General features: G+C 39.7%; 2 protein-coding genes across 2 annotated transcripts; one reads left to right on the plus strand and one right to left on the minus strand.

The window, feature by feature from the left end:
- Positions 1 to 129: 129 nt before the first annotated feature.
- LOC110830717 (NAD-dependent protein deacetylase sirtuin-3, mitochondrial) lies at positions 130 to 13,732 on the plus strand. The gene is made up of 6 exons (XM_022065977.2): positions 130 to 1,659; positions 1,933 to 2,098; positions 2,960 to 3,195; positions 3,911 to 4,062; positions 4,591 to 4,707; positions 5,500 to 13,732. The coding sequence occupies exons 1-6, from the start codon at positions 1,587 to 1,589 to the stop codon at positions 5,707 to 5,709; spliced, it is 954 nt and encodes a 317-aa protein (XP_021921669.1). The 5' UTR covers positions 130 to 1,586; the 3' UTR covers positions 5,710 to 13,732.
- On the minus strand, positions 7,181 to 26,772 carry LOC110830708 (aminopeptidase A). The gene is made up of 17 exons (XM_022065948.2): positions 26,491 to 26,772; positions 25,343 to 26,029; positions 21,814 to 21,958; positions 21,080 to 21,341; positions 19,942 to 20,112; positions 19,129 to 19,226; positions 18,001 to 18,135; positions 17,108 to 17,403; positions 16,463 to 16,548; positions 15,064 to 15,191; positions 12,197 to 12,400; positions 11,297 to 11,376; positions 11,025 to 11,176; positions 10,580 to 10,712; positions 9,865 to 9,978; positions 8,621 to 8,729; positions 7,181 to 7,637 (listed from the first exon to the last, which is right to left on the minus strand). Exons 2-17 carry the CDS (start codon positions 25,999 to 26,001, stop codon positions 7,497 to 7,499), a joined length of 2,913 nt encoding a protein of 970 aa, XP_021921640.2. The 5' UTR covers positions 26,002 to 26,029; positions 26,491 to 26,772; the 3' UTR covers positions 7,181 to 7,496.
- Between the last annotated feature and the right edge of the window lie 441 nt (positions 26,773 to 27,213).

The raw sequence follows: 27,213 nt of genomic DNA on the forward strand, positions 1-27,213 counted from the left end.
ATTCCACATCCTATAGTCATTACTACCAAACACCTAGTGTTGGATACCAGACAAGTGAAGGATTTACCGTTTTCACATAGACAGGAATTCTAGGCTGATCACAGCCAGGGGTTCGCTCCCCTAAACGACGACTGCATACACACAATGCGACCACCGACATCCTTGAAAAAGTGTTTGTCAAGGACATCATCCTACCAGTACTTACGACTGTTTCTAACTTCACACGAATGGATTCATCCACATTCCGGACTTGCCTTGAAGAGAGACTCCTGGGAATCCCGTGGTAAATGACGAGGAGGCAATTGAATAATTCGTCAAGGAGCTGACCAGCGCCATTCAAGAGGCTCCTAATTGTTGACCCCGTGCTGACCCGCAGTCTTCTCTACGCACAAGTAATCAGGATGAATATGCCTTAAGAAACTGAGGATACAGTGGCAAGTCAAGAGGAACCACGGTCTGAAAACCCAGGTCAACTGCCTCAAGAGGTCGGTAACCCATCAGTTGAAGGAGTGGATGTTGGAAGGGTGGAGTGAGACACTGGACTCACAGAGCAATGAGAACTTTTGGAAGATGACAAAGGGAGAAATGAGTTCCCACTCTGCTATCACTCCACTTATATCTCATTTTATGAACGTTCACAACAAGAAATTATAGCCATACAATCTGCTTCTCAATTATACCAACTGCTTTCATACGCCCCAATAAACTGGAGCGTCAAATAGTCGTTCGAATTTTTCAAGGCTTTAAGAAATTGCAACTGCAATGTTTACAGAAACGTTGGTTTCAACACGTAACATTAGATGCATATCTTTCCCGAAAGCTGAAGTTTTACATTGAACTCGAGCCGCGAAAACCTAATGACAAATGTTTCGATTTTTTATAATAGGTGACCCACTGTACGTCATGTAATCGCTTGAGGCGGAGTGAGGGGGTGAGGTGGTACAGGTCCTAAACATTTTTAGGCTCGGCACTAGACAGGGGTGAGTGGTCAGCGTCACACCCGGCCGCGCTTACCCCGCTGAAGGACTCCGGACCCATCGGACAGAAGGCCAGGCGGGCCCCAGAGCCTGTCCGGACGAAAAAAGTTCTGCCCTTAATGGGGGTCGTAAAGGCCGTATTCAGTCACTGTACTAAGTTACCCCAGTTATTACTCATGTCATTTTAAAAGTTGAACTGGTGTCTGTATTGTTTCGAAATTAAACAGTGCTTCTAGTAAATTTGAAATGTGCTTGAAACACTGTACACATTAGTTAAGGCCTTACAAGTTTTCATTTTCAAACGACTTGCATTTAAGTAATTTGAGTAGTGTGAACGAGGCTTAATCTAGTAAGGGACGACGTCAAGTACAGTGGTCATGTAATTGCGCAGTGAGCGTTGTGTCCATAAGACGGGTGTTACCGAATAGGAAGAAGAAGCAGTTTCAAACTCTCCATTCTGATCTTTTACTAAATATTAAAATTTGTGTCACTCGGAAACTGCTGTCGATAGAAACTTGGTTTTAATTTTCGTGTTCAGCGGAAAAATTTTGAATAGTGTGAAATAAACGGGGGAAAAAGTTACGAAAGTTCTGCGAAGTATTCGGTACAATGTCATCAAGTTTACAAGTAATGAGAATTCTGTGGCAGCGGTCACAGACGTCTTACGTTGCTTTGAAATTTGGTATGCTCGATAATTATTTTGTTAATAATATATATATAGAAAGGCAAACCATTGCACACACATATTTTAAGTCGCCTTGTTAATTTTAGTATCACACCAAGAATTATTTATTTGGCTTGTCTAAAGTTGCTTTATTAGCTTTTTGTTTACAATGATCATTGAGGTTAAGTTTGCTTTCAGTATTTTCCTTGGCATCGTCATAGGTTTTCGTTATTCCACATAATTAATTGTTTAAGATATTGACATATATAAGAGGCTAATATCCCATTTTAGTTTCTCTACAACCTGTGACATGCCACCTGAGGTATTTCAGTAAGGATTTTAATTTATCTGCGGATTCTCTGAAGAGCTTTGCAAATCATTTGAAAGAGAGAAGTAGCAATGTGCTAGTTATGGCAGGAGCTGGGTTGAGTACACCAAGTGGAATACCAGATTTCAGGTGAGCACATAGCCTACATTCTTGCACTTCTGTGCCTTGCAGTTTAAATCAGTAAGTCCTTTTAGGACTTGCATACTTTATGTGCTTGTTGCATTTATTTTCTTGTAGAATTTTATATATTCCTGTATGGATAATATGTCACAGTCCTGCCCCACAGTTTAATTTCTTACCACATTCCAGTAAGTGTGAGTTTTATGGTCTTCAGAATTGTGCCACATTTTCTGTTTGTCAATATTTAGTTGTCAGATTCAGACAGAAATGTTGTAAGAGACGTTACTTACAGGTGCCTTTTTAGCATACAAAATGTGAAAATTCAAAGATCCATCATGGAAACAGTGTTTATTTAATTTCTGAAGCAAAATTTTGTATATCTTGGCAGGTTAAATTTGAAGTATTCATATAGCCAGTCATAAAGTGGCAGCCCTAACTGGAAAATACACTAAGAAATTAATGCTTCAGCAGTAAGTTTTCATGAGGATAAGTTTTATTAAATTTCTTCTGAAACCAGTATTGGGTTAAATAATTGACATTTATGAATTCCAGATGAATGATCTGATGACAATGGACAAACTGCATGCTCATAAGGTATCCTGGGACATTGTAGAATGTGGAGTTGTGCATGAAGTAGGTACTCCAGGGCTATAGATGCACAGAATAGCATCTGAAAATTTATGGTTTACCAATTCCAAAAGTAATTTTAAAACATGCATATGGGTTTCTGCCCCAGCTCAAATACTGAATGTGTGCAGCTTATTATATTGCCTGAGAGAGTAAATAATGTTGTTACAGATTTAATCTTTGTTAGGCGGCAGGTGACTTGGCACACACAGAATTATGACACTTAGAACAGCTTACCTTCAGGTCTCCAGGTACGGGACTTTATTACAACCTAAAGCAGTACAACTTACCATACCCTGAAGCAATCTTTGATCTTGTTTACTTTGAGAAAGACCCACGTCCGTTCCTAACACTGGCAAAGGAACTGTATCCTGGAGGAAAATATCAACCAAACTTGGGACATCATTTTGTTCACCTCTTGCATAAAAAGGGAAAGTTGCTCCGCATGTACACACAGAATATTGATGGCCTCGAAAGATGTAAGTTTTCTCTTAATTCATAACTGTCTATTGTTTTGTGGACTGGTAGTATAGAAACAAGTCACTGTTATCAAATTATAATGTGTGGAATAGTCTCATTTCCATAATACATGAGTGAAGTTCCAACTTGCAGCAGGATATATGTTAGTTACATTGTATGAAAATCCAGTGTGGAATAACATGTTCATGACAGCAGTTAAAACTCTGTTTGAATAGCTAGAGAAAATTTAGGGGGTTACATGTTTGAAAATAGTGGTATCTGCCATGATACAAATCTTCCATCACAGTAAATCCTCAGATGGACTTTACTTCATTCCTTAGTTTATAAATGTAAATAAAAGTTGGACCTAAAGTATATTAATAACTTATTGAAAATCTTTCTAGACATAAATAAGACCAGGATTACTATGTGGTATTACTTCATTACACAATTATAAATGTGCTGCAAATGAATGTTCAAAATATGTCACATGCCACATTTGTGATATCTGGGCAGTTTTGGCACCAGTGCAATGCAGTATGGCAAATGTAAACATTTGTGCATGTGTCTCAGAAGAAGTTAATTACCTAAATAAATTTTAAAAAGGGTTGTATGTAAGCAACATTAAATAAGTAAAAATGTCCCCAAATATACAACATAATTCAAAGCTATGTGAAATGATGCCATAAGTAGCTTTTAAACTTGAAATTTCAATATTGTTTGTATGTTTGGAAGTGAGTGGCATACCAGAAGAGAAATTGGTAGAAGCTCATGGAGGCTTTAGCACCAGTTCTTGCATCCGGTGTTCCAAGAAACATGATCCATACAAGACTCGAGAAGCCATCTTACAAGGCAAAACTGTTTACTGTGACAGATCATTCTGCAAAGTAAGAATTTAGTCACGCTTTTGAAACATGTTTGAATACATAAGAAATCTAAGACAGAACTGTATAATTAACCTTTAAATGACGGGGATTTATTTAAATGGCAAAGTGGTAGCAAACAGGTACACAAACCTATCGTTGTTCTAGACTGACACTCTGTTGACTCATAGGTAGACACCAACATTTTGGAGAATCATGCTGTCTCCATAATCTTTATGATTTGTATTATATGAATTAACCTGTTTTTTTGCCACTGATGATGACCTCTTGAGGTCGAAACGCTTTCGTCATTGGTGTCCTTCGAAGTGTTGACAGTGTGTTTGTATGCGTGTTTTATATAAAATTTGTAGACCATTATTTGCACACTTTGAGACAGTGAACTTGTCCTTGGAAATCCCACTGGCCAGTGAATCAAAAAGTTTTAGAACCACTGGCTTTACATATGGAATATTTTGTGGCCAAAGTCCCTGAGCTTATGATCTGCAAAGAAGACAGCTCAGTTTTTGATAAAATTTTCTTCCTTATGTTCAGGGTTTAGTGAAACCTGATATTGTATTCTTTGGTGAAGCTCTTCCCGACCGTTTTTGGTTACATGAGATGGATACTTCACTTGCCGATTTCCTCATAGTCATTGGAACATCGCTTGAGGTACGATTATGTTAACATAAAGGACAAACAGAACAGAATTACTTCACTAAGTATTAGTATATTATATGATTATATTCTGATGTCACAAGTTCATGCGTAGCGTGAGTAACCGACATAACTGTTTGTAGTATTCCTGGTATTTGCAGTTTTAGCATATTTTAAAGACACTGTTACAATTGAAATGCAGTGGCCTTAAGCATTCCAATACAGGAATATCCTGTTTTTTAAATACTCATGTTTGGTGTGTACCAGTCTGATAATCATGTATGACAGTTAGGAAAATTTATTGGATGTGCGTGTCTGCAAAGCATGTGCACACACACACACGTGTACGTATGCATTTTTATGAGAGAAAATGTCATCACTGAAAATACTTCTGAGAGAAGGCTTGGATTAAATCTTTGTTCGTCTCTTTGTGTATTCAATGTACAATAACAACTGTTACTGAATTAACTTGGTATTTCTCCAGATAAGTGATGGAACATTCCAAAGCAGTTCATGCAATAACATTTCTCGCATGTTTTTATGTAATTAGCTTCCAAATAAGTTTGGTCTGTGCACTCTTTTGTAATACTGCATTGCTGTCTTTGTATATCAGCTGTCATTATTGTAACAATGGTAATGTGCACAGTTCTGCACATAGAATTTTGCATATTTACATGGATATTCAAAAAGGTCCAAAATTTTATAAAGCCAGCATGATGGACTGTGTGCATATACCACAGTTAAATTACAGCACTGGCTATAATTTACATGAAGTATTGTGATTTCATTTTCATACTTTGCCTGCAGGTATATCCATTTTCCAGTGTGGCAGATGCTGTACAGTTCAACATCCCAAGGCTGCTCCTTAACAGAACAGCAGTAGGAAGTTTTGGTAATCGAGACAATGATGCCATCTTGTCCGATGATATAATTGAAAGTGTAAAAAATCTGGCCATTGCTCTTGGCTGGATGAATGAACTGGAAGAACTTGTCAGGCATTACGAACAAAATAAGTGATACTGCCAATATTATCTTCCGTTTTTAGGGCATCAAGTATTTTTGACATAAGGTACTAGAATGAATGCTTACGAGTTATTCCAGTCACAAAGTACTTTTATAAACAATGAACAATATGTATCATTTTTAAATATAAAGGCAGCTCAAATTTGACTCGTAAGATTGATCATAACATGTAAATAAATCATGTTACCTGTTTCATATTAGGCAATTATCTTGAGGTACAAAAACCTAACTATTAACTGTGCAAAAATGACATCAATACACACTGCAGGTTACAAGAAGATTCTGGGTCAAGCTTAAACCCCTCTATATTTTATGAGTGAATCTTTTAATTAACTATATAATTATAGTCCTACTTTCCCTTTAAGTTGGCTCAACATAAAAGAGCTGGGGCAGTTCAGTCAGTACAGTAACTCACGGACTGGACGACCGGGGTTCGATCCCCGCCAGGGGCAGAGGTATTTTCCTCTGGCCTCTGCATCTAGACTGGATCTGGGGCCCACCCAGCCTCCTATATAATGGGTACTGGGGTCCTTTCCGAGGGGTAAAGCGCAACTGGTGCGTGATGCTGACCACTCACCCCTATCCAGTGCCAAGGCTAAGAATGATGAGTAGGAGCTATACCTCCTTTCCCCCACCACCAAGTACGTACATGGCATATAGTGGGATGGGTTTTTATCCCCCATTTGATATGAAATTTGGAGATGGCACAACATAATGAGTGCTTCTTACCTGAGTAGACATTCTGCCCTTTGTATAAGACAGAGTTAGGTAACTAATTTCACAATTTTTACAGTTTTAAAACATAGTAGGATGAGTTGTATTATATAGAAGGATTTTTCAATAGTACTGCATAAAAACTATTAATGTTACAGAATACAAGAGTAGTAAATATTACCTTTTGCATACATTTGGAAGTTTCTGGCACCATCATATTAATAGATCATAAATAGTGCAAAAATTCATTATATTTGCAACAAGGTATCAAGTCGTAAGAAAAATGGTGGATTGTACACATCATCCATACGAGTCCTACGTTGACACCAAGTGAATAGTAGCCTCTTTTGGTAATTGAAAGAACCACCTGGTGAACATTCTTTCCAGTCCAGGGAATACGTGCAGCTTGTGGTACACATTACTCCGCAGTCAGCCCAAAGCTGACCTGGTTGTGAAATATTTTGCCTTTCTTCAGTTTAGGTACAAAGCCCTCTTCGTATTCATTAATATCTAACACATTGACATTGTCATCAGGTCCATCTTATAATATCCTCAGCCTTCCAAGTGGCAGTGTTTCACATATTCACACATAAGGTAACAGAAGCTGAACATATTTGATCATCATCACTAAAAATATGGGGCAGGGGAAAAGCCTAGTTTTTCCCTAGGAAAATATGAAAATTTTGGGAGGGAATAAACTGATGGGAAAACTTGAAATACTGATAATTATAAGGATTTTCACACTATGCACTTACACAAAACAATAATCATTTAGTTAACTTCTAGGTTTTCTTATGACATCTCACTTATCATATAGGCTTATTTGTACTGATCAAGAATTAGAAACATACAAAGAGTGCTTTGAAATATTAACAAAATACTGTATCATATTTTATATTATTTCAAAATATACCAGTTTTCCTAGTGATATCAGTTCAGTTACTGTCATGATGTCAATATTTTCTGTGTGTGTGTGATATTATCTTCACCGTGAATAAACCACAAGCAAGTTATTGATTGGCTTCTTGTTCAGTCAGTCAACAAGGCATGCAACATACATGAGAACATCAAACTGCATCAAGCCAGTCTTCAAGAGTTTTCTTGTGCTGACTCAGCCATTTGATATTTTTCCGAACATGGTCAAGTGCTTGACTTCGAGCTGCTTTACCAGCTCCTGCATCTGGGTAGTCCTTGAAGAAGATCTCCATCTGTAAGTGAAACCCAAAAGTTCATCAACATCAGCCATAAACTCACTCTCTTATCATACCCTGCACCAATTCAAACAAGGTAGCATTTTCACAACACATTTACCAAAGGATCATTTTAATGGTTTTTTCCTACCTGTGCCAGAGGCTCTCATTTAGCCTCAATGAGGTTTGTCAATGTACATATTTTGTGCACAAGTTTCTCTTATTCAAACTACATGTTTCACTGATCTGGCACTTTGGAACCATGAATCATTAGTAGGTACCCCTTTGACAAGTGATATGACATTTGCAATGCACGTACAGGTAAATATATCACAGAAACACAAATATACGTCCATGCTTTAAACAGGATTAACCTCTATCATCCATATGTTGCAGCCTATGCATGGTCAAGTGTTACACTATAACTGTTTTCAGCCGAATTGGTGGCTGGAGCGCGCACCAATCACATGTACTGTGCCATGGTAGGAAGTAGTGGAGGTAGGTGGAGGAGCGAGATGGTGAGGAAACAACATAGTGGTGCCAGATGTAGCATCGCGGAACATTGGATTCCACAACACTACGCAAAGAACGTGTAAGAATTGGCAACAACGCAGTGTGGCTGCCGTTGCTTCTACCACGCGGTTTCTGAACAGACTGAGGTCTCGCTGCTTATCAGCAGACCTCCTTTGTGCTGATTGGTTGCTCACAAAGAGCAGAACTTGACTCAGCCGCCAATTCCGCTGAAAAACATAGTGTACTGCTAAACCATTGACTCTAGAGCTGCTAAGTGTGGCCAGCTGCCCATAGTATGGGAATGTAAGTCATGTACTCTTGAATGATAAAGATTAAACCAACAATTCCAGTGTTACACTGAACACTTATGGGAATAGCACTTAATGTAACTGCAATAAAAAACACTAAGTTTCTTTGATTTTGTGTATTACTGTAAAAAGATATTTTTTTAAGATCTAAAGTTGTCAGCAAAGCCAAGCTATACTTACCTCTCTCAGTTTCACTTCAGATGTGAAACTTTTTGTGACGGTAGGGATCAGACGGCCAAGGTAGCGATCATTCAAGGAGAATCTCTCTACTAGATACTGCCATTCATCTCTGCATGCAAAGAATAATTTCCACTTACAAGTAACCAATGAACATTAACCACAGTATTTGGCTGATTCATTTAATTATCTGTGTTGTAAATTATTTCCAGTGATTAAATTTCAATAAGAAGATATTGTCCTGTAAACATTATTTTAAAGTGGAATTCCTCACATAGCAACATGTTTTTTTTTTTCAGTGCCCTGTGTTAGCTCCACTTACGCCAATAGAATACCACCTACGTTACAGTCCATCACCTTTGACATTGCACATACTCATGGGGTAGAGTCCTCCTTTAGAAGCTAATTCATTACCTTATTTAAATGTATATTTCACTTGGTATAGAAGCTGATTTTCAAGTAACATCACAATAATTCAAAAAATGGTTTATGAAACTGGCCGAATGGCATTTGAAATATATTGCATTGCAGTGCTGATTTTCATAGTTCAAGTATTATTCCTTTCTTAAACATCTTGGATTATGTCAAGAATAGATGTGGTGATTTGCATTTGAATCAATGATAACGTGCAGGTGCATCCCTGTGTGAGTTTATGGGGGAAGTTAAGAAGTAAAACTCAAAAGATTTTTTAACCACAATACTGAATGGGAGTCATTGGTCATTTTCACACTCCTGCCACTTCATTACACACATTGTATAGAAGGGTGTGTGTACCAGAGCCAGTGTTGACATGTTAGCTATGAGGAAAACGCCTGTCAAATCCCAGCCTGTAGCCAGTCACTTCACTGAACGAACCACCCCAGCTCACAAATATGAATTAAAATGAAGACCATAAAAGGAATATGCAAATGCAGCATCAGGCTGGCTTTGAAAGGTGCATTTCTTTTACCTATAATATCTACTATCTAGATACATAAGTAAATTAAATGCACACACAAATGCTTTGTAATGGAAGTTCTGTCATATAAAGTTTTGTGATAATTTGCCAAAGAACTCAAAAGATAAGAATTGTATGTAAAGGCTGAATTAGACCCTTAAACAAAGTGACACTTCATATTAATTTAACTTAGCAAATCTTCTATAGATATGATTATAGATCATAATAATATATTAAAACTGAACTGTCATATTTGAAGTTATATCAGAATGTGTGGGATATTTTATGATTTTTATTAGAACTGTCTTACCTGATGAAGTCCCACACAATGGACACTCCAATAGGATTTTGAGAGATATAAGATAGCACAGAGAAGAAATCTTGTGATCTCACATTACTTTCAAACTTGGCAAGCTGTATATATCTGCAAAAATAAGATATACAATACAGTATTTTATTGTGTACAGAAGTAGCAGTGGATGGCTATAATGTTCTTTGCACAGTGGCCATCAGCCAAAACGATCTCGCTCCTTCTGGGTTCAAATCCCAGAGAGCCATCCAAGCAAAATCCTTTTCACAAAGGACAAATTGCCTGATGGGATAAAAATCATCAAGTATTTCTGGTGCATCCTGTATAATTAAATAAGGAAGAATAATGTCTAACTTTTTAATTTAAGTGAATACGTTTGAAACCATTTTGTGTCTGCAGTGTATAGAAATTACTGGCATTAATTTTTTTAAAAGAAATATGTAGTTGATGTATTTAAGTAGTAAAAAATTTTGATAATTTAAATATGATTTGCTGGAGATATTGGAAGTTCATGTGATTCAATACAAAGAGCAAAAATATTCATTTAAATGCAGATGCAATATAAAAAGTCACCAAAATCTTTCAGATGTTTTGAAGAAAAATAAGAGAACACATGGCTGTGCCCTCCTCATAATGTGAACAAACATTTAATGTAGTGTTTAACAAAGGAATTGGTAATGAAATCCCCTTAAATTGCCTCAGTATCTCTCCTTACCTTTGCAGAATCCAGGGCTCTGAAGAATGAGCCAGTCCATGAAGCAGTTTGGTTCTTTCCTGAGCATCTGTCTCATTCAAGTACAGATTCCACATTGTGTTCCAGTCCTCCTCACTGCCGCCCAGTCTCATACCTGAATGGGTGGTTGAGAAATGCGTTAACAGATTCAAATATGACGGTGAAAGTATGATATCGGCCTTCTCTGTCAAACATAAAGTTGTACAACCTGTATACATATTTTTTTCTTTGTGCTTTAGCCACATAGTTCACTCATCTTCTGATGAATTATTTTAGAAAACTGATTTTTCTCTCCCTTGCTCAATGCAGGTGTTGGGCACTAGATATAATACTGGACCTTATTTTTAGAGCAAGGCCATATGATCATTAGGCCTAAGCAAAAAAGAAAGTGAACCATGGAGAGATCTGTTATAGATTTCATACTCACCACATGAATACACTATGGATCGAAGGTCGGGATGTGGTTTTGGCACAGATGTAGCGTTTGTGATCCATTTCTTGAAAACTGCCACAGCTTCATCAATGCATTCTGGTACTCCCACATGGCATGCTAACCCCACCACCATTGGTCTTAACAACCTGAAGACCACAAAGTGCAAATATGAAGAGAATTTCCAGATTTTATAGTTAATTACATCAGATACTTACTGTGAGTTTGGTTTACTTCTGAAAGTACTTTCTAATATTTTCTGAACTTACCGCAGTACATGAGAATCATCATCTGAAACAGCCATAGTAACTTTCTTGTATGTATTCAATACTAAGGACTGCACATATTTCTGTGTGAGACAAAAATACAGTACCAAGTTAGAAACAAAATGAAATTATTTAAGTGTTATTGACATCTTACATAATACTGCAACATGCACAATCACAAATAAAGTTTAAAATGACAATATCCTTCAGTTCATCTGTGTGGATATTTGTTGAAAATTTCTATAAAAAAAACAATGAGTGAATCAGCGTATCATTGATTTATTCAGAACTGGATAATCAGGGAATATTTGCCTTTCAGTGTATACTTATCAGTAAAGAGGCTTAGACTTTTAGAGGCTTCACACGCAACAGACAGCTTAATATCACGTGCCCAGCATTCTCTGCTTTGGAATGTTCTACATGCACTGCATTACATTAAGACCACTACTTGCTAATTTTCTGTGAAAAATATTTTATTGATAGTATGAAACGTAATTTATTTATCATCCTGTATATTTCAGTGATAATTTAAGTATTCCTACACAAGAATGTTTTTACAACTCATAGCATTATTTCTTTTAGTTAGCCCATTACAATATAGTTTAATATTTTCCATGCTAGATTTTATTTGTAAAATACTTATCTTTGCACTTAAGCATATCTGTGGTAACCAATATCATTTTCAAATGTTCCATAAAAAACATAAGAGTAAACAGCATATGTAGAATGAATTATCAAAGAAAATGCAGAAGTGTTTTCAACCTTATTTTTCTAGTGAGATACATCATTTGTAGAATAATAAAACATAGTATAGTACAACATAGCACACTTGGGGAGACATATAAGACAACCAGAAATTCAGAAAGGGATCGTTGTTCAGTATGTAGTACTATACTTTCTTACCCTAAATTTTCCATATGATGGTGATGAAATTAGCAGTCTGTTGAGTGTATTGAATTTAGTCGATGCTACTCTCCATGGGATGTATTCCATTTCTGCTGCAAGGTACCTAGTCATGTTCATTGCCAGATGATAGCTGACAAGACGAGCTTCTGCTAAGCTGAAGATGTCGTCCAATAGATGCGCTCGATCCGGAATACTAAGAGCCTGGAATATTCATTGTGTATCATTAATTTTAAAGACTGAACATAATAGTTTAGCCATCACTTGGTGACACACAGTGAGACCAGTGAATAAATTTTCTTAATGTGCTACCATCTCCAATAAAAGAGAACATAAATCATAAATTAATAATTATACAAACTAATGAACTATTTTGACATTGTGTTTTTCTTGTTGCCTAGTATTTGAACATAACCTAGAAGGTTTTCTCCATTGTTATACTCTGTTGAAGAATTTACTTCAATGTAAAATTATTAAATAACTAAATATTTATGCAAATAAGTATACATTTATATTTATTGTACTAAGTGTTCATGTTGGGGTCACGCGGTCAGAGGCGTGGGCCTTGTGCCGCTTGGTAACTGGGACTGTGGGTTCAAATCCCACTCAAGCCATAAGTAACATACTGTTAAGTTAATTATTAAGGAAGATTGTCACAGGACATGTATTCCGCAAGTCATGAGACAATATCAGAAGATTTACTGAATGCCCATGTAGGACAGATTGGAAATAATCAGGGATGTTAAAAGAAAGTGTTCATGTTCATGTTCCACATCCTTGGCTTGTACTATGAGGGATCTGTGGAATGTAAATAAATTCTGTTCTTTTGTAATATATTTTAGTTTATAATTTTCAGTGTATAAAAGTAATGCATCTTAGTCATGATTATATGTGGTAAAAGACATATGTGTTGATCTGCTATCAGATGGAAGAGTTACTGAATGTGCTCAGGGTTAACATGGTTAGGCAAACATAAATGCATGCAACTGAGCTATTAGTACCAAAGCCCAACACTTCTGAGGTTGGGATTGCTACTGAAAAGTTAAAAACTTATTATTGTCAGGGTATTGATCAAATTCTGGCAAAACTGATGCAAAAAGGGGGGTAATAGACTGTTTTATTTGATCCACAAAGTTATTAATTCCATCTTGGTATAAGGGAGAATTAATGGAGCAATGGAAGGAATCTTTTATTGTGCCAATGTGTAAGAAGGGCAATAAAAATGGTTGTAGTAGTTGTCTTGATATTTGGTAGATGGGGTACAATAAACAAGACACAGATTATAGCAGTTTGAATTCTAAACCAAAGAATTTAAAGTGTTATGAATTCTTTGTCTTTTCTGAGTGTGGCAATCCTGAATAACAAGAGATATTTCCCTCCAATTTAGTCTGTACTTCAAAGGTAATGAAGGAAAGTGGAAAAGTAAATTTGTTACTCTTCTTGCAGTTTGAAAAGAATTAAAGGTGAGTTTGATTACGCTATTCTGTAGTTTGAAATGTGTGTTTTTCTGCAATAAATGTTTGGTTTCCATTTTTATTGTTATGTATTATTTTCTTTAAGGTTACTTATAGTGAAAGGACATGGAGTCAGTTTTAGTGCTACATGTGGGGCACATTTGAACATAGTTAAAGGAGTACAAGACGTGAGATAGGAGATACTCTTTTAGTGCTGACTTTAACGTCTTCATATCGTGATTCTGACATTTTTGGTGGGGAAAGATAATTGAATAGCTTAATTATAGTACAGTAAAATCATTTTTGATGTCTACTGAGTTTAGTGTCTGGTACTTGTAGGTTATATCTGTATCTTGTATTGAGATTGTGAATATGTGATTTTGTTTGACATTTTTGTATTTTCTACTACAAATAATAATGAGAGCATGAATTCACCGGCTAGTGGAAGAATATTACATTTCTTAAACAATTCCTTACATGAGGATCTCCTTTTAAGTGCCTGTAAGTGTTCTAATGATTTCTCTTTGACTGTAAAATATGTTTTTTGTTGAGTTTCCCCAGAAAATAATTCCATAAGTGGAAATGAGCAAGGTAGACTAATTTTAAGTCTTAATTTTTCTGTATAGTCAGTGGAGTTATTTTATTAACATCCTAATTCTTGACTCAGGCAACCGTTTGTAAGTACACAAATAGTTACGTTACAGCCACTTTTAACTACGATATATTTAAATTAGTCAGTTTTTAAAGAAAACCCATAAGCTTGTAATGCGCATCCTGGAAGCATATTTCTTTGTAATATCTTTGAATTTGATGTATGGTGCATGCGTTTTTGTATTATTGTTTCCGTAGTTGCCCACAAGGGTACGACGAAGGGGGGTATTTTCTGGCGAATAATGTTCTGATAGAGCTAATGTTTTGCAGACACAAAATATAAAAAGTTGATAGTATGTGTACAGTGTCCAGCAAGGAGCCATATGGACTTTGCAACAGTGAGTTATCAGTTTGTATGTTATTAATACAAAAACGGGTGTTGAAATGTACCTATTCAGAATTACTACGTTTTTCATTTGCAGAAAAAATCAGGGACGATGTCACAGAAACACAATTGTCACTTTGGTCACAGTGTTTTTGGTATCACAGAATTTTGTATTTGAACTTCCGTTCTCATAGTCATTACTCATATGTTTCAATAATGCTTATATTCTTGGAATATTAAAAGTTAAATTTCTTTTGAGGCTTTCAAATCTTACCCTTGTTAAGAATGATGCATATTTTTAGTTATTCATTACATTAGCCTTGATTTCAAATTTAACTCTTTTCATCTGCTGGTAATAACATGATATGTAATTTCATGACCACTGCCCATGATGAGAAAGCTAGATGTGCTCATTGAAATCATGATGTAGTTCTTACCGTTAAGTCATTCTTCATTAACTCGATGAGTTTCTCCCAGTTTTGATCATCGTAGTTTACTCTATAATATCCCTTTTGTTTACAGTTTATTTTAATCCATGTCACACTATGTGGAATTTCAATTTGCACTGTGAACAGAAACAAAAACAAAAAACATGACAGTGGCTGGTGGAAAAGTGGCACCGGGTTGAAGCACACTGAATTTATTTTTGTATTGTTTGCATTTATGTACATGCCAGGGCCAAACATTCACTTTTTGGTCGATGCAGCAAATAAACAATAAATATACTACATTGTAATGTCATAAATTGCATCATTAATAAAACTAATCAGCAGTAAGAATATTTACACTGCATAATTATCTTTCCTCAACTCGCATTTATGTACCACATTCAAAAATGTTTAGAATTACACTTAGAAATGATAAGGCATGTTCAGGCCTATGTCATATTTTTCACATGATGTAATTTTTTTTGGAGATGAAGCTGGAAATGAATTTAATTTTAGGCCTATAGCAATTATATTTTCCAAACAGCTTTTATACCAGGTTCAGGAATGAATCATGCAACACATACACATTTTCCTTTATGTGTTTGTTTTATGTTATGAAAGAAAGAATGCCCTTAGTCTAAACATGCATTTCAGAATGGATGAATATTTTTTTTGCATTGTTTTATTAAAATGATGAGAAAATAGTTTAAAAGAATCTGCATTATGAACTATCTGAATTACTCTGTATTTACATTACTCATTTTATCAGGAGCATTCCCTATCAGGTGAGAGTATTCATTATGGAATAGTTTGTCAGTGTAACAGATTACATTGTTAGCAGTTCCTTAATTCAGTGACACACTTGTGAATGTACATCCGTTCCCATGACTAATGCAACAGTTGAAATAATAATTATGCAAGACTAGAAGTTTGCACTCCATTTTGTAAATGTGTTCTTTGTAATTTCTTGTAGAATTGCTTAGGATTCTAAAGGCAGCTTCAGTAAAATTGCCAAAGCTTCTCATAACAAAGTAATTATCTTCCCAAACTCCTGCACATAAATAAGAATCCATTTTTAGCTATAACATATTGCTACTTTTGTTTTTCCATTAACCAAGCAGACTTCCTTCAGCAAAGTTTCTTCTCTTCTAATTCCTCATGAGTTTCTTCACTCACTGAACGTGATATTGAGTATGTGCCACCTCAACGCAGGCCATGTCCCAGAATTCCTCATGATCATTTCACTTTACAGTAATCATCTAATTTGCTGCTGAAAAACACCTGAGGTTGATACAGTGTCGTAAAGTACCTCCGAAGCAACTGTTTGGTGTAATCTCTTTTGCATACTTTGCGTATGCAGACACATCTAAGCTGGTCCTGGATTTATAATACGTTCATTAATACTCACACGATGTGTCCTCACTGAGAAGCCAGGTCCTCTTCACAGCCTTTGATTGTGATGTAATATAAGTAATTGGAATATCCCACTTGTACCTACACAGGAAATGAAATTGTTAGTGTGTGACTGAAACATGTCTGAAATAATACAACTAACAATAAGTTAAGTGACTAAACTTTCTTCTCTGTGTGTGCATGGAACAATGCTGACACGTAGAACAAGGTGTAATTCAGAACCATAAAAGAACATTACAAATGAAAGTTCGGTTTAGTAATCATCTATTTTTGGACCACAATGTGCTGCTAACCTAACCAATAATAACCCATTCATCTGTTTATTTTGTTAGTTATTTATGTGCCTGACAACAGCCAAGCACTAAAAGAACGGCAGACTATAATAAAATATCTTGAGCATTGCTTTAAGAACATGGTTGCTGTCACATTTCATGCAGAATACGAACAAAGGGTCTAGGATCCATTAGACAAAGTGCGGGTAGAAGAACACATATAGTCTCGTATTTCTATTTTTGTCACTGATTGTATCGGTCTGTGGTATGAAGACACAGTGTATGAAAATTGGGACCACTGTGTAGTATAGCAGTGGCTGACTGACTCAGTTACGCTTCCTATAATAATGATTACTGTCATTACTCACCCGTAAGGGGAACTGTTTGTAGTGTTGGCGTCTGGATCTGACAGAAAGCGTTTTTGTTCTAGAGTGATAGCTCCGTTTTGCCCCCGTGTCACGGTGACCACAGGGTAACCCATCTGTCGGGTCCATGTGTCCATGACATGGGTGATGTTCACATCTTTTCCTACCACTTGCAACTCATTCCACAGATCTTGAGTCACGGCATTTGCGAACTTGAAATGGTTCAGGAAACTAGTGATGCCATTTTTAAATTCTTCATCACCCAGGAAATCTTCAAGCATTCGTATTACTGAGGCTCCCTTTAACACGAAGAATATAACAATTTTAGACATGAAGTTGGATACAAATCGTAGGTCTCAAGTGTGCGTTTGTGCCAAGAGACTGCCTGTTCATGTTTTGTCATCTCTTGCCTAGGGAAAGAACTTGTCAATGTGATCTACAGGCTGATCCTCATTGTGATACAAACAAATGTTAATGCTCTCACTTCATATGGGGAAGATTTTACATTCAATTATTGCCCTGGAGGTCAGTCCTAAGGTTACAATGTCTTCACTAGGAATGTACAAAGACAACTTCCTTCTGTCTACTTTCCATTTCATCATTCTCAGACATCCTTATTTGCTGCTATGTAATGTTTAGTAATGCAGGGTTATACTGTCTTAATCTTGCTGAACGTCGTGGGACAGAGACTGAGGTGGGGTTTGTGGGTGTCAGGGCATAAGGGAAGGCACATTGAACTCCTGCACTGGCTCCCGTGATTAAGCATCAAGAACTTTCTATCTGTGCCATCAAGTAGAAACTAAGAGGTCCTGATGACTACATTATTAAGCAGGTTACACCTGCAGCGTTGACAAAGAACACACCGAAGTGCAGGAAATGTCAGTGACTAGGCTCACCTTACTGTACGAGATAGTGTCAAATATTTCGGTGATTTCATCGGGATGACCCACAGTCTGAACGATGGGGTGTGATGTGAGAGATGCGTCCAGGATCAGCGCAGGATGCAAATCATCTATCAGAAACTGGTCCAGCTGACAGACAAACATGAAAGAAGATGGTCATATAATGTTCTAATAAGGATGAAGTAGTAAAGAAGATACATTAAGGACGATGCTAGAATAAGCTCACATTTTAATCTTAAGTAAAATAATGTGAATGGAATAATGAACGGACAAATCCCACTGTTCAGTAAAACGTTGGGCAGTTAGCCGCATCAAGTGGTTAACACGTGTAACCAGTTGATGCGGCTGATTGCCCGAGGAGGTTTTATCAAGTTTAACTGCAGCGAAACCTTCGGATCATAAATATCTTTGATGGAACTGACTGTTGCACAACAATGGGAACAGATCACATTACATAAAAACTGATCTTAGGCCACTGTTGCAGAACAATTAATACTGACAGTGCAATAATGGCCCGCGACGCAACAATGAGCCAGTACCATATTAGTGCGACAATGGCCTAAATGATGTGGCTTGAAGAACTCCAGAGAGTATGCCGTTCCAATCTCGCTCTACTCGGTGCACTTCTACGTGAGCGTACTGCCACGCACACACAGAAGTTTCTACGATGAGGATAGATTAGCGTAGGAAGAAGAGTTGGGCTCCTGTGAACCTTTGGGTTCCATAGAAGATGGGAAATTTATATACAAGATGAGAGGAACTCTGAGCTTTTCAAGAGCTGATCCATGGAGTCAGCTGCCTCGGTCGTTTTATCAGAGTTGTGCGTCATCAGTAGGCCATGTGAGCCAGTTAAATTTACTTCGCCACAATCTTATCTCTGTGTGAGACCCTGATGATGGCAGCCATAAGTAGGCCTAACCAACCTCATTTACTTTATGTACGTAAATCTGTTAGTAGTTAAAGTTACGCATAAAATTGATTAATATATTTTATACATAATCTCTTGCATATTTCTCCAACGTACCTAGAAACATCTGATCGCCACCGGTGCGTGCACTGAAAGACCGAGGTACGTTAGAGGAAGCCGACAATTTTGAATCATAGTCATATATTTATACGTACTATCTGCCAGTCTGGATGTGCGTGGTCGACACCTTTGTACTCCACGTAACTGGCAAATCCTTCATTCAGCCACAGATCGTCCCACCATTTCAGCGTCACTGAAATAAGTTCAAGGAAAGTTAGAATTTGGTTTCTTCTGACCTGTTTTGTGACTAACACATATCAGTACATTTAAAGTGCTGGGTGCAGTTCAAAATGCATTTGAAATTTGACTGTGATCGGTGTTTTTGTGGGGTGTATTTTAAGACCACTTTATTACAATTAAGAATGAAACGATAAAAAATTATATAGTTTTTATCCTACTAAGTCGGAGGTGTACTTGACTCACCAGTGTGGGACTAGGAACAGACTTAAGTGTCTACAATGTTGGTATGACACTCTAAACACTTTAATACCAAACGCGGGTGTGGAAACTTTGCATTCCGATGTGGATTTCACGCATGTAAGAACTCTGGGACGGCTGGACTGATTTTCATGGAATTATTTACTGTGGAGTTTTACACTATTATAACAATACTGGAAATGTACACACGGACGGACTGGACAGTTTTAATAGGCGCCCCGCGGGGATGACAATGCGCCCTAAAGGGCCATTCCCAGAGGCTAAAGGCCGCGATGCGGAATTCCCCACTAGCGCCTGAATTACTACGCTGTTCTTACACTCCTAACTTGTTATTTATGAATATTATAATCTTGAATTGAATGACGAGCATCTTCGAAGGCAGGCCTAAAATAACATTTACGTAATATAAGCTGGAATTCGTGTCATATTTGTAAGGCCCAATTTGTTTTTATTTGCAGAATTTTACTCACCCAGATTTCCGAACCACATGTGAGCGAGCTCGTGAGCAATCACCATGGCGACACGCTGCTTGTTGCCTGTGGAGCTGACACCCTCCTGGTACAGCAGGTTCACTTCGCGGAAGGTTACGAGGCCCCAGTGCTCCATGGCGCCTGACACGAAGTCGGGGATCGCGGCCAGGTCTGTGCACATCACAACACACGAGGGCTGCTTACTGTAAGTGTTTCAGTCATGCATTGTACGTCTCACTGTTGCAGCTCGAGGCCACAGTTCCAGAACACGAATTGTTTGATCGACAATTTATTACAATGCAGAAAATTTACCGATTTAAACTATTTTTGCTTCTGTTAGTTTGTGAAGAACGTTAAATTCTTCGTATATACAAGTTTTTTTTACGATTTATTAACGAATTGTTAAAGGAGTTTTAATAGTTTAACAAAAGCCAAGTCAGTTTACACAAAAGTCTTTCGTCAATTTGACTGAGGGATCGTAATGTTGTATCTTCGTAATTTTTGTTTTCAATCGAATGTGTGAAAGGCACATTAGGGTTGAATCGCGTTTATCAAACAAACACATGTCAGAACAGTGACTACAGTTGGTCGGTTATGTAATATTTGTAAATAATTCTGAACGAGATGAAGGGTTTTAGCAAATCTGCTCGTGTCTTAATGGGTTCTAATTAGTACGATGACGCAATCAATACAGAGATAGATGGGGGCTGCTGTGGTAGCATACAAACTGAAGAACTAGGGACACTTTGCGATTGCCAGCAATGCAATAGTTTGCGGAGGGAAGTCATGAAGATGAACCCGGAGGTCTGAAAAATATTAAAACCAGCTAGTCACCCGTCAGAACTCTAAAAATCCACCACGACAAAATCAAGTTCCTCCAGTACGTATCGTGATATGCAAATAGCATTACACGATTACTTACTTGCATATCTGTTGGTACCCCTGCGCTTGCGCAGATATCAGTTCCGATAGGGAAAAGAGCCCCAGAGCCCACCGGTGGGCCCTAGAGGCTGTGTGGACGTGATGGCGAGCAGAGACATCAATCCGTGGTCCAGATCTTCGCCAGTCTCCGCCTTACTGAACAAACTCTACGAGTATGTCGGCGTCTGAGCACGAAACACCCGAGGCACTCACTTACCTAGTTTGGGCAGAGGGTAAGGTACTCCGAAGTACTGAATGTAGTACTCTGTGATTTTGACACCGACTTCCAGACCGTATTTAGTCTTGTTGACCTGAGCGGGAGTCGAATAGACGCTGAAGGGGAATCCCTGAGACACAGTGACGGGTTGCAGGCGTTCGAAGTCGGCCACGATGAAACAACTGAGGTACGTGACCATTGGCACCGACTCCATGAACTCCACGGTCGTCAGCCCGGCTTCTGGGGAATCGTCCGCGTGAGTCTGCACCGAACGAGCAAATGGGACACTGATCAGTGCGTCGGAAAAGATTATTAAACAGCGCACTCCCCTATTTTGGGTGTCGCTGACGTGTAGAGCTCAGATTCAGGCTACTTACCTCGATCAGCACGTGCCTGCCCCGTGTGGCGCCCGAAGTTCCAGAAATTTGGCACAGAACTCTGCGACTAGGACCCAGGGCCCGGTCCACAACTTCACAACGCGTTTATTTAAAAATCATCTTCCGTCTACGCCTTGGTCTCTAAATCAGTTTCCTGAACAAAAGATTCGTATGCACCTTGTGCCTCCTGCGTGCTACACGTTCTTCCCATCCCACCATTCGCCTCTTCACATGGGTTATTGCCCTGGTACTTCATCATTTTCAAATGATAGATACATTTTGCGTTACATCACGTGGATCGCAGCCTGAGGCGAGGGAGAACCCAGGAAGCTGATGTCTCAATGACCACACACTCACCTTATACTCCATGTTCGACAGAGCGATGTAGCCATCTCGCGGTCTCACGAGGCGCACTTTGAAAGTAGATTTGAATCCGGGTTCGTCAAAACACGGATAAGCCTGGCGTGCGTACGTCGGCTGGAACTTGGACGTAGCAATTCTCCTGAAATAAAGAACAGCGTTCACGAGAATTAACTTGGCCTTGCACTCGCAGTTCCGTAACAGAGGACATTCGTAATTATGAAATATGGTCCAGGGACGAGACGCAGGGGAAAGATCATCAGGGCCCAGTAGTACTTCACGTCAATGATCGTAGACATTCGTATATATTTCAGGCAATTCCTTGACGAGTTTAGTACAAAATGGTGGCTCGTTTGTGGCCGAACACGGATGAGACGCCCGAATAGACGGGTGGGATTGTATTGGGTTGTTGAATTCAGCAGAGGAGAACGTTTTAATTTTTGGCAGGGGCAAGACGTAAACAAAAGCCGCTTTAACGAGAAAGTCAATACTTTTAGCTAATGTATGATCTGAAGCGTACACGACGACCAACATTATTAAAATCTATTAACCGCTGGGCGATGTTTACCAACCGACGAGGCTCACGCACTGAGAAGATTTAACTGCATTACTTGTTTGTCATACCTAGGACAGACGTCAATTACTTTCTTGAGATGTGCATTTTCCTGAGCCTTTAGGAGACATCGCAGTCGGTGCTTGTGACAGGAGTCCTATTACTTAACTCGATTCTCTCCCTGCGTCACCATAGTGACAGCTTCTCTTTGTCTCCGATGTTATTTGCTCCATTCCATATTTTGTAGCCTTTCCAGAATTCTTAACGGTCTGACTAATAAAAAGAAGAAGTCCGTATCGCGTAACAGAAGTCCTCTTGTACTCCCAGGCTAAAATCATCGGCCGTAGTCGTAGGCTACAGCACGAATGCACAGTCGGAAACCCTCAGTTCTACGCCTGTGCATCTCAAGTGTATTTATCGCAGCTGCGTTCAGCATCGAATGAGGTAGAATAGCTCAAATCGGATTGGGTCGGATAATAGGCTGAAATGAATTGGAAAGAGTGTGGAAGGAAACGGTCGTGGCTTGATTTGATACTTTCCCGGAATTTTCCTGGCGAGTGAGGAAAACCAGAAAAAAAAATCTCGGTCTCCGGGCCAATATTTGAACCCGGGACCTCCACATTGAGAATCTGACGAACGCCGCGACCTTCAGAAATTATACGACGTCCATAGCTTCGTCCTTCAAGAAGTTCTCACACAGGACAGAAGGAGTATGGAAGTTGGCAGATACGTTGCGTGCGTTGGATTACCTTTTAAATCTTTAACACGGCTTATTAAACATTCGAAATCAAAACTTTTAACACCAGACTCCAACTCAACGTATAAACTTCGGTTGTGGAATTTCTGCAACATCAAATGGGTGACGTACTTTTTCTGGAAAGATTTTGCAGGTTATGTCGCCATGACTCGATGCAGAGACGAAGTTGGTACTTACAAGGCCGAGGCCCAGGTGGACACAACTTTGTACATCGCGTTTATTCCATCTCTCTTAACCGCTTATGCAAAGAAATCATTCCGTGCCTTTTTATTTAACGCACGTGAGTAGTTCGTGTTCAGAAGTTGGCAACAGGATGCGACCGTTATGTGGTCCTTTCTCCCTCAGCCCTCAGTCCCTTTTGTATTGCGGGACGAGGGGAAGAGACAGGACTGCGAGACTGATCTGAAACCGCATCAAGTGTCTTCGTTGTCTTGAGTCTGCGTATTCGCTGCCCCGGAAATTGACGTACGCATCTTCGATTAAAAGTGGTTCTGTTTTGTAAATGATATCCTGGTACAGTAGAGACCGGGTTATCCGAATACGATTTTGACAGGATTCCGATTGAAATGTGTGGAGGCGGAGGGTGGAAATTCCGAAATCTCTTCACACGTAGCAGTTTACCCAATCAGAAGCTGGCAAAATCACTTTCTGCTGGACCAGCAACTCAATTTTCGCGCCTCGAAGGGTGCAATGGCCTTGAAATAGACGCGTGTGAAATTCGAAATATGACATCTGACGGGCGCCTGGCGAAACTGAACTGTATGATCTTACATGTTATAATTAAACTCCCTATAATCCATCATGCAACTGACTCAGTTACGAAGTATGAGGGTCATTCCTGGCCTACGCACGTGCGTGTATTTAATGAGCAAATAAATTTGGAATTCTACATTTGGGTGACTGCCGTTAACCCTTTGAAGCCGAAGATCGTCTGAATATTATTTATGAATTCAGTCCGTACCGCGAAGAAAACACTACACCTCACCATTACGAAAATCAGCTGGTTAACCCTTTCAAGCCGAATCTCGTCTACATAATATTTACGAATCCAGACCGTACCGCGAAGAAAACACTTCACTTAACCATTAGAAGTCGAATCAGGCGGTACCACATAAGATTTAACAAAAGAACATCCCGGTCAAAGCCTTAACAGAGAAAGGATAGAAGAAAAATCTCTTCTTATGAGGAGTAAGTTTTATGTGTTTGTGTGTGTGTGTGTGTGGGGGGGGGGGGTGTCAGGGAACAAGAGACGAGCGAAGACTGAAGCATGCATACGAGATGTGAAGTACACTCACACAGAGTTTTAATCAGAAAACGCGAAGATAAGGAGCCACTAGCAAGACCTACACGGAAGTGGGAGGATTTAATTAAAATGGCTCAGAGTGCAGTCCAGTGTGAACACGGCAGTGGGAATTTCTTGATCGAGTAAGCACCTAGCAGCAGCTGTTAATGTAGTTTGAAGGGGAAAACTTCGGCGTTCGCGTAGTGCAGTGCCTGTCCTTTGTGTTTCTTGAAAAAATTCCATGTTGATTGTAACTCTTGTGTAATTTGTGAGCTTTCAGCGGCTGTCCGTGAAGGGGGGGGGGGGAGGGGGCTGAACAGAAACCGGGAATATGGCGCTGCTTCCCCTACAATTCCTCCTCTCGTTTTCACTGACCTAGAAAGTCGTTGCAAGTCAGTGCAATGCCCTTTGGCGCGTTCGTTTAGTATTGAACGAACACGTCGCTTTAGAAAGCAACCCTCGCTGGCTACAGAAGTCTAATTTTAGTCAGCACTCATGACACATGCCAAACTTCGAAGCGATAAGTAGCAGTTACTGTTTCGTGTTCGGTAAGTGATATGTCACACATAACTTCAGAGTAAACGTGAATTTGTTTTCCGTAACAAACCCGGTTTTTTTTCCCGTGGAAATTTACATTTGGTATCTGTCCACGCGATTAGATAACAGCTACCTAGATATTTGTTGCAAGTTGTGCTTGTCGTATGTAGAACTGATAAGCGTACCTACGTTAGTGCACAGACGTCTAGACGTACAAAGTCTCACGCTGCAAATGTATTTAGGAAATGAAATTTTCTTAAGAATAAAAGGTCACCCCACATGTTTATACAGGAACAATATGTGAAAGGTGACGTGGGGAGGGAAAACGCTGGAAAGAAAGTGGGCTACATGCCCCTCTATCACGTGCGCCAAAAAAAATTTAAAATGTTGCACTAACCTTTTCTCCTGTGTCTTGGAATCAGTGTACGTACTGCTGTAGAAGCCGACAATTTTCCCACTTAGGCTGCCTCTGAATTGCAGGTGAAGACTGTAGATTCCGGGTTGAAGTTCCGTGTTGTTTTTTATCACTACCACCCAGAACTCGTTGGGTTTGTACTCGAAGGCTTCGCCGATGTCAATCTCCCGCACTTCGCCGGCCTTGGCCCTTTCCTCGCCTTCGTTGTCGGGAGCAACCGGCCCGGTGAGGCGAGTCTCGTAGATGTCCAAATACTTGGCGTTCACCAACAGAAAAGACCTCGGGTTCTTCACACGAATCGTAATTGTAACTTTGCCGCTGAAGGTCAAATTACTGAGGTCCGGATGCAGAAATATGTCGTAATGAATGGGGTCCGTGGCTGACGGCAAGTGGTAATCGGTCTCCCACGGCTTGGGCGCTGATTTCTGGACGGACTTCATGCTGGTATTACGCACTGCCGGGACCGTCGTAGACGACGAAGCGTCAGATGTGGTCTCGCGACACGCACTGAGGCTGCTCCCCAACAGAACTACCGCCAGCACGAGGCACACGCACAGCAGCGCCAGCACCAGACACGTCCACACGAAGAAGTAGAAGAGTTTCCCGCGCTCCGCCTTCGGCGGGATCCTCGTTGTCACCATGGTCAGTACTCCGTGAAGTTGTTTCGTTCTGCAAAAGTAAATATGAAAGTAAAGCTGTCCTACTATACGCCATGTAGGCGCTTGGGGGGGTATATAATTCCTACTCATTCTTGACCTCGGCACTAGATGGGGGTGAGTGGTCAGCGTCACGCCCCGGCCGCGTTTACCCCAGGGACCCGTTGGATAGAAGACTGGGTGGTTGAATGGCGCTGTGAATATAAGCACATGTTAAAAGTAAGAACTGTAATATATAAGCATTACAAGTTAAAAAAGGAGAAAACGCTGTATCATCACGTGGCGCCTGCCTGGCGGCGACAGAACGCTGTCACGCTGTGAAAATATTAAATATTGTACTTTTGTTGACTGACCGTAAATGTTTATGCTTAAGTCTGGGTGGGTTATGCGTTCACCCTATTACCGAGTGCAAATCATACACGACCACGAGTTAAAATATCCCGGTCCGCGTTGCATCATTAGGGAGAAACTTACAGTTTGACGCCTGCCGTGGTCCCTCAGGGCACACCCATTCCTCCCGCTGACGGGGCGACGACAGTGTGTCCGTTTGCAGCCCGAACTTAGGACGACGAGACGTTCCCGTCCGTACTACAGAAGCAGACGGACTGAGCAGCTACGTTAACCGCCACAGCACAGCGCGAGTCTCGACACTTCTTATCTGCGGTGACCACGTACATTCTCACGAGGAACGTTGCCGCTCCAGCGGCGACCTCGGCGTGTCTTGGGCAACCGACTCTCTGCCCTGTCTCCGTTCCTACCAGCCCATTGCACCGGAGAGAAAGGAACGATTTTTTTTCCCCCTGGTATGTGCCTTGCTGTAAACGAGTGAAGTGCCCCTCAGCACAAGAGTGTGATAAGTGCTCGAATCTCAAGACGTCGAGCCTCGAAGAAAGCGAGAACACATGACGAAGCAAAATACAGCTTACGTCTTTGAAACCTAGAGGCAGCACTGTACAGAGTACTGCAGTGGAGTGCAAAGGGCATAATCACCCAACTAACTCCCTTGAGTAGAATCCCTGTTGTGAAGCTGACAGTCGCTGAGCTACTCAAGAAATTCTGCCGAAGGTTTATTACCGTGGGCACCAGAGCCCGCCACCGACCAAGACGATCCAGTCCACTGTTTCCTCTCCTATTTCCTTGAGATCTGTTTTAATATTATCCTCGCATGGATGCCCAGGCGTTGCGTGTGGACTCTCC

This window comes from Zootermopsis nevadensis, unplaced genomic scaffold (assembly GCF_977971745.1).
Source record: "Zootermopsis nevadensis isolate Lab colony 2312 unplaced genomic scaffold, Znev_1.0 Znev_ptg000007l, whole genome shotgun sequence".
Lineage (NCBI taxonomy): Eukaryota > Metazoa > Arthropoda > Insecta > Blattodea > Termopsidae > Zootermopsis > Zootermopsis nevadensis.